This window comes from Cricetulus griseus, chromosome 2 (assembly GCF_003668045.3).
Source record: "Cricetulus griseus strain 17A/GY chromosome 2, alternate assembly CriGri-PICRH-1.0, whole genome shotgun sequence".
Lineage (NCBI taxonomy): Eukaryota > Metazoa > Chordata > Mammalia > Rodentia > Cricetidae > Cricetulus > Cricetulus griseus.
In genome coordinates, this window is record NC_048595.1 from 33654367 (window position 1) to 33662836 (window position 8470).

An 8470-nucleotide genomic window follows, 5' to 3' on the forward strand; every position below is an offset into this window, starting at 1 on the left:
CTGAGGTGGAGCCTCCAGTGCAGGCTCTTCCCTGAGGCTGAAGTAAACGCAATGTATCAAGATGCAACTGGGGAAGGGTCTGCTTCAAGCTCACTCAGAGATGGCTAGCCCATACCTAGAGCAGGCGTGAGACAGGGACCATCAGCGTGCACCACCCCCTTTATCTGCAGTTTGCTTTCCACAGTGTGTGTGTGTGTGTGTGTGTGTGTGTGTGTGTGTGTGTGTGTGTGTGTATGTGTGTGTGTTTAAATGGAAATTTTAAGAAATAAATAGCCGGGCCTTGGTGGCGGCGCACGCCTTTAATCCCAGCACTCGGGAGGCAGAGGCAGGCAGATCACTGTGAGTTCGAGGCCAGCCTGGTCTCCAGAGCAAGTGCCAGGATAGGCTCCAAAACTACACAGAGAAACCCTGTCTCTAAAAACCAAAAAAAGAAAGAAAGAAAGAAAGAAAGAAAGAAAGAAAGAAAGAAAGAAAGAAAGAAAGAAAGAAAGAACCCAGGGGTTTTAAACTGCCAGTATTCTGAATAGTGTGATGAACTCTGTCCTGCTCTGGCTCAGGCAGTTTGCGGATCATCCCTGTGTCCAGAGTGTCTGCCCTGTGTGTGCTGCCCTTCCAATATGCTATGCTACTTGCATATACAACTATGCTACTCCGCTACTTCAGACAGCCTCAGGAAGACTGGGATGTGTCTCTTGCAGACAAGGAGGAGCTAGTGCATTTGAAGCTGAGTGGAGCCATAACATGGGCACATGTTCATTACTGTCTCCTTCTCACAATAGCCCCTTCTGGTTGGCTAAATTGCCTTCACTTTAAAAACAAGGCCAACAGAGAGACAAAACATCCTGCCCCTGCCACCCACTAGAAGGCAAAAAATTCCCAAATCTTGTGTTTGTCCCTCCGCATTCTGTCTTTCTCTTGTTACTGCCAGCTTTAGACTCTCCAGCTCTTCCAGCGTTTGACTTTTGCCAAGATGGCTAAAAACACTTGAGCTCGGTCTTCAGTCATGTGTGTCTATATAACATAAGGGTTGTGGGTGTTTAATGAGAAGATACACATTGCAGATAGGGAATTGAAGCGGGTTCTGTGCTGTCCTATGAACAGAAATCACGTCTCTGTTTTTCAGGCTGTATTTGACCAAGGACAATGTAGTTTAGTTCACACACATGGTAAATTGTCTTCAACTCTTTACTTTTTTAAATCATTTACTATCTGTTTTTTTTTTACACTCCATCTTTAATTTTGATGTTTCTCTATAGCCAAATTTTATTCTAAGAAGAGAAAAATGCCCATATACTTATCTATGTCTTTGGCTAGGAAATTATTCTTGCCACACAGACAGGACTTGGGAGGATACAGGCCTTGGGGAACAAGCTGAAGGTTGAGAATAGATTATGGACCTGAGCCAGGAAACACCAACCACCCTTAGACGGGCCTGCAAAGCTCCAGGGAGCTTCAGGGATGGAGGTTTACCCATAAGTCCTGATCTAGACAAAATTCTATCTTGTTCTCTTTGAACCCTTCCTTTCCCAAGACGGTTTGCACCAGGGATAATCCCCCTCCATGTTCTGTTCACATAGCTTCCTTCTGACCTCCAAAGGTAGACCTGTGTTCATCTACACAATCCATTTGACTGAGGCTTGCAGCACAGGTGTCAACGATACAAGCATTGGCCTTAAATGGTCCTGGGGAGAGAATACAGGCCGTGTTTCCTTCCTCTGGATCTTGGCACACTCTGTTCCCTGTACCCAGACTGCCCTTCTCTTCCTTCTCTACATAACAAACTCCTGTTCATTTTCCCAGACTCAGCTCAGATACTGCCTCTCCAATGACTTTTTTCCTTGTCTGTGGGGAAAAGAGTCAATGTCATTACAGAAACCCATGTGTGTCCTTCCCCAGGCCCTCTGGGCACCTTTTTCCCCTCTCCATTCTCCAGCCAGTCCTCAAGGTCATCATGAACAGAGTGAGAGGGCCAAGTTTTGATCATCTTTGGTCTGTAATGCTGATCCAACATTGGTGCATATAAATGTTTCTGGAGTCAACCAAGTGGCCAGTGAAACCACAGCACAGACAGGAACCTGATAAGTGGTGCTGCAAGGTTCTCACGAGGAGAGAGGTGGGGATCAGCATGGAATTGACATCAGGAGGAGCTGCACGGGGCATGAGGCTAGACACAAGAAAAGAACTGCCCCGTGCAGCAAGAGAAGACTTCCAAGACTAGAGCACAGTGAAGCTGGGTTTGGAGGTGTGCCACAGATGTTTTATAGCTCCATGCTATGGCACAGCAGTCAGGGCTAAGGAAGCAGCAGGAGTTGGAGCGTATCAGGTGATTCCAGCTGCCCACAGTGGAGTGTCTATCAAAGAACTTTGCAAAGTGGTGCTACTGGAGAGCTGGACAGGAATACGCCCACAAAGGACTCTGGCCACCACAGAGGAGCTGAGATTGTCTTCTGCAACCAGGGAACCAGTGAAGGTTTCTCATCAGGGGAGGAACAGAGGCAGCGGTGTGTTAGAAAAATGGCTGAAGCAACTGTGTGGACTCCGATGGCCCACAGCTTTATTGTGGAATTTAGGCCCTGCTGTTGAGAAGGGAGGAGACCAAGGGTCTCCTGACTGCTTGGAGACTTGTCACGCAGGGAGAGAGGAATCCATGCTGGCTCAGGGAAATGCTGGGACAGAAACAGTCCTCTAGTGGTGTGGGAAGATCCCTGAAGTGGGAGCTTTCCTGGTGGTGATGGGGCTGGCACAGCTTTCCCACCCTAAAGGGAGCCCAGGTTATAGACAGCCACACTTGGACAGCACCAGACCCTGAGATCCCTTCTGCTAGAGGGGCAGACAAGGTTGGGGAGCAGGAGAAAGCTGCCACTCAGGAGCATGTCCAGCTCTCATTATAGCTGGGTAAGGAAGAGAAAGATAGATATGGTAGGGCTCATGGTTCCCAGCACCGGTTTCCTACCACTCTGTCTCCCAGGACACAGGCGGCCCAGCTAAAGGAGCACCTGTCCCAGAGCTTAGGGCTCTAGGACCAGCTTGATTTAGCAGTTCTCCAGAGCCTCTGTGTGGTTCCAGATGTCCAGCTGAATCCCCAGCCTAGCTCCTGGGATGACTTATTAGGCCATGCTCCACCTGTAACTCTGGCCCTCACAAATGGTCCCTGAGCCTCCAAGAGCCAATGGGTTTCTCATGCTCAGAAAGGATGAAGTCTGCCATTTCTACTGATATCAAGTGAGTATGGGCTTCTCCCTACCCTTCGCCCAAAGACCTCAAAGGTGACATTCCAAGGTCTTCTCTTCTGTCTCACTCAGACTCAATTGCAAGATGAAAATTCTTTTCAGCTTCTGTCTTGAATCTGTTCCCAAGTTTTTGTACTTCCCAGAGGGAAGGGACAAGTTCTTCACCAAGTGGCCTGAAATGTCAGAACACAAAGGGCTGAGACCTGAGAGGCCACTGGCTGGTTTAAGACCCTCACAGACTCCCTATTGTATAAGGTAGAGATTAAGCTGTACCACACTCAAAGCACCACACTAAATGAATTACTTTCTATGCGACTATGTGAGCATCTAACGAACTGTAGCTTATTGCTGATAATAAAAACCATTCATATACTAATAATGTTGGTTTTGCATTGTCCCTATTTCTGAGCCCATAACCTTTGCTGTTGAGTCTACAATATGTCTGTAGGCCAGGACAGTTCAAGGATCCTTGACATTTTGCCTACTATCCTAATGGGTTGAAAAAGCCTTGGAGACATCACCTGGCAGGAAGAAAGGGCAATTTTATCGTCTCTTGTATCGCCACAGCTCCCAGAGTGTCTCCTGCTTTTTCTTTCCTGAAGGAAGAGCCACTGAGTCAGCCCTAGTCTGAGGCCCTTGCCTGAGCCTAACATCAATGTCCCTAGTATACACAGCCTCATCCCAGCTGTGTCTCAAACCATCATAGAACCCAGAAGAAGGAGTGGCCTGGATGTCCCTGAGGAGGGACATTCCTCAGAGCCCAGTGCCTCTCCTTCTGGCCCAGAGATGGCTGCTGGAACTGTCCTGTCTGGATCCTTGGGACCAAGTGCCACTCAGGAGTAAGTGGCCTCCAGAGTCTGATGGGGCACCGCCCACAACCTCTTTCCTGCAGGACTATATGCTCAGGACAAGAGTGTCCCCAGTCCTCCTGGAGAATTGCAGCTGCTCCAGCAGCGCTGGCTGGGAGCTCTAGGTAGGTGTCCAGGGCAACCTACAGTTTCTGATGGTCAGCTGGCCATGTGTGTTTGGTTCTATTCCTTTTCCTATCTGTGTGAGTATATGTGGCTGCCCATCTCTGCCTGCTCTTTCTTCTGTCTATTGTCCTCTCAGTCCCCAGGTCTGTGTCCTCCCAGTCTATTGCTTGCTTGCTTTCATTCATTGTCCATTGCCCTTGACTGCTGCTTCTGTTTGCTGTGACTGTGTCTCCCATCCTCACTCCTGCTCCTCTGGGGTTCTCTGCGTAGGTCTTGAGTCAACCCTGTCTGCCTTTCTTTCTCTCTGAATGTCTTTCCTGGACTCTGTCTCTAGCTTTCCCTGTAGGACAGTCCTCTCCTTCACCTAACTCCCAGATATCTCTCTTCTTCCAGCACCTTCTTGGATTCACAAGGCTTCTCTCCGTGTGAATCTCCTTGTGAGCCTCCTGCTGGAATCTGGTCCTCTGCACCCTCCTCCATGTTTGCATCTCTGCTCAGCCCTCCCTGAGCCCCCTACCTTCTCCTGTATTCTTTGTCCAGCTTTGAACTCTTCCCTCCTCTCTCTCCTCTTTCTACCTTCTTGATACCTTTCTCTCTCCCCCTCCCCAGTCTCTGCCTTATAAGTATCCATTCACACTCTCAGCTCATTGTTGCTGTGTCTCTCTCTCCCTGAAAGCCTGTGTGGTCTCACTGCCCTCATTCTTTCTTCCTTCTCCATCCTCCTTTCTCTCTCCTTTTGTTTACGTGCCTTCTTTGGTCCCTCCAACAGTCTCTTGTAAGCTCTCAATGTCACTGTGCCTCCTCCTTTAGCCTTTGTCCCTTAAAAAAAAAAAACTGTTTTTACTTTTTAATTTGTGTGTGTGTGTGTGTGTGTGTGTGTGTGTGTGTGAGTGAGTGTGTGTGTCTGAGTGTGTGTGTGTATGTGTGTGTGTGTGAGTGTGTACGTGTGTGTGTGTGTCTGAGTGTGTGTGTGTGTGTGTGTGTGTCTGAGTGTGTGTGTCTGTGTGTGTGTGTGTGTGTGTGTGTGTGTGTGTGTGTGTGTGTGTGTGTGTGTTTGTGTTTGATTGAAGAAATGACTAGTGGCAGGGAAGAGGAGAGAAAACACATTTAGAACCAGATATTATGAAAGTTAACATTCTCTCTGTAGATAATACACAAAGATCTGCTGAGAGTGAGAGCCAGAAACAGCAAAGTCATTAGTCTTTTAGTCTCATCCAAGCCTGATTGCAAGAGAGGAGCTAGAGGCAAACATAGGAGTTCACAGTAAAAACACAACAATTCTCTAATTTCTATTCCTTCGTGGCAAGAGACCAAGTCTAATAGGCCCAAGCACCAGTCACTTCTGGCCTCGAGAGTCGCCTTCCACTAAGAGTCTCCACTAAGACTTCACAGCCTAGAGAGTCACCCTACTAAGGCTTCACAGCCTAGAGAGTCACCCTCCACTAAGGCTTCACAGCCTAGGGAGTCACAACCCACCAAGACTTTACAGCCTAGAGAGTCACCCTCCACCAAGACTTGGAAATCACATAATTCATCTCTGTCTTTTCATTGACAGCAGCTCATCAACAAACCTAGACATGACAGACACAAAAGCTGAGCCCAAGAGAGGACAACCAACTGGCTCTCAGACACAGGGCAAACCAGCTAGAGAAAGTAAGAACAGAGGAGAGTTCACAGGCTTCACTTGGGCTAAGGAAGCAAGTTCATCATGGGGCAAGCAGTCCTAGACCTATCACTTGCATCTTTGTTTTCTGGGCTGGGGGACAGTCTGCTTGATTCTCACTATACTCACTGGCTTTCTACATAGTTCCAGCCCAATCATTCTTCCTCCTTGGGCTTTGGTAAGATAAGGAACTTATATTAGCAAACCAAGCTTCAAGGAGTGCCTTACCTAGAAAGAGGAGACATCTGGGGTCATGCTTGTCTGGAGGAGGGAAGGTAGGGTAGCTTCATAGGTCACGAGTTTTCCCTAGACAAAAATATTCAAGAACTCTTTAAGAATTGAGGAGGTATAACTCTGAAATTGTAAGACTTTAATTAAGCCTCACAGCAAATGCTCATCCAAGCCAGTGGGCATTTCCAGTTGTGTTGACAGGAGGCAGCCAGTCAAGAAGTGACAGGCACCTCCTTGCCCACACCCCTGTGCCTATTTCAGCCTTAAGTGGACTCTTAAGGAGCAGTCACACAAGGCACCTGGTGAGAGATGGCACTTGGATTCTTACAGCCTACAGGCTCCTGTTAAATGGCCTCTGCAGTGCAATTTTAGCATGAGACATGATTCTTCTTTGTTCAAATTTTTAAAATAAAGCCAAGGAATTTTCTTGACCAATTGTATTAACTGTCTCTGTGATCATTCACGAAACAGAACGTTGAAAGGAATCTAAGAGACCTGGGCATCGCACTGTGCCAGTTATAACTGGGTTTGGAGGGTTGTGGAGATCCCTCAGCTGGTAACACGCTTGCCATGCAAGAATGAGGGCCTGAGTTCAAGCTCTAGAACTCACAGTAAAAGCCAGGTGTGGGACAGGGGTGCAGTGTGCTTGTTGCTTTAGCAGAGGATGTAGGGTTGGTCCCTAGCACCCACACGGGAGCTCACAACTCCCTGGAATCTTAGCCCCAAGGAATATGATGCCTTCTGGCTTCTGTGGTTACCTCCATGTATGTGGTACACACACGTACACACCTTTTTGTTTGGTTGGTTGGTTGGTTGGTTGGTTTTTTCAAGACAGGGTTTCTCTGTGTAGCTTTGGCTGTCCTGAAACTCACTCTGTAGACCAGGCTGGTTTCGAACTTACAGAGATCTGCTTGGCTCTGTCTCGCCAGTGCTGGGATTAAAGGCGTGGGCCACTACCTTCTGGCCACACATACCTTTTAAATCTTATTGGCAATTTAAAAAAAAAAAACACAACACCTTTGACCCAAATCATGGGCAGTACCAACCTTGATCCTAATCTTTAATTCATGTAAGACTTAGCAAATTCTGTAGTCCCAAGACAAAAACAGAAAGTGGGGAGAATAGCAAAGGGACACAAGGCTGTTGGGAGGAGTGGATAGATCATAGGTTCAAAGCAGAATGCAAAGTACACTACAGGCCTATGCTGGACCGGCCCTGCCATTTGCACTAGTAAAGCCCTGAGGAAATCCTGAGCCAAATCCCAACATCATTCAAACTACAAATGGGAATTAGTTCTCAGCACCCCCACTTGCCATCCAAAGCCTCCTGAAACTGTCAGTATAAACAGACAATGGGAACACAGATGCCCTGAACACCCCTGAGATGCTCAATGAGTCACATATCTGAAACCTCTTTAAACAGGAAAGATCACAATGCAGGAACTCAACTGGTCCACCGTGACAGAATTCATTTTATTGGGCTTCACCCCCAACCCCAGGACCAATCCTCTGCTCTTCACTTTCTTTCTAGTCTTTTACCTGTTGATCCTCTTGAGCAACAGCCTCCTCATCACACTCATCCACCAGGACTCACGCCTCCACACACCCATGTACTTCTTCATCGGCGTCCTCTCCATGCTGGATGTGTGCTATACCACCACCACCGTGCCCCAGATGCTGGTGCACATTCTCAGCAAGAAGAGGGCCATCTCTTTTACAAGATGTGTGGCCCAGATGTACATCTTTCTCCTCTTTGGGGTCACTGAGTCCTGGCTTTTCTCCATCATGTCTGTCGATAGGTATGTGGCCATCTGCCACCCGCTCAGGTACAAGGTCATCATGAGCCGTGGGATGTGTCTCCTAATGGTGGGTATCTGTGCCACCTATGGTGTGGTGGGTGGCCTGTGCTATACTTTCTTCGCGATGCGACTGCCCTATTGTGGTCCCAATGAGATTGATCACTACTTCTGTGAGGTCCCAGCTGTTCTGAAGTTAGCCTGTGCAGACACATCCCTCAATGACTTGGTGGACTTCATCACAGGCTTCAACGTCATTGTGGTCCCACTCTCCCTCATTGCGATTGTCTATGCCAACATCTTCACCACCATCATGAAGATCCGCTCAACCCAGGGGAGGATAAAGGCCTTTTCCACCTGTGCCTCCCACATCACTGTGGTCACCATGTTTGCCATTCCATGTATCATCATGTACATGAGTCCTGGCTCTGGCGCCTTATCAAACAGTGGCAAGAAAATGGCCCTCTTCTATAACATTGCCACAGCCTTCCTCAACCCTGTCATCTATAGTCTAAGGAACAAGGATGTAAAAAGGGCTTTCCTCAAACTGGTGGGATGGAGTGGGGCTCCAGAGTGA

The 8470-nt window shown here is 48.0% G+C and overlaps 1 protein-coding gene across 1 annotated transcript; it reads left to right on the forward strand.

The window, feature by feature from the left end:
- The first annotated feature begins 7531 nt into the window (after positions 1 to 7531).
- On the forward strand, positions 7532 to 8470 carry LOC100769966 (olfactory receptor 2D2). Its single transcript, XM_027398961.1, has one exon. It carries the CDS (start codon positions 7532 to 7534, stop codon positions 8468 to 8470), a length of 939 nt encoding a protein of 312 aa, XP_027254762.1.

Bases quoted from the DNA above. Each gene is read 5' to 3' on its own strand.
- LOC100769966 (XM_027398961.1), top strand. From the start codon at position 7,532: ATGCAGGAACTCAACTGGTCCACCGTGACAGAATTCATTTTATTGGGC.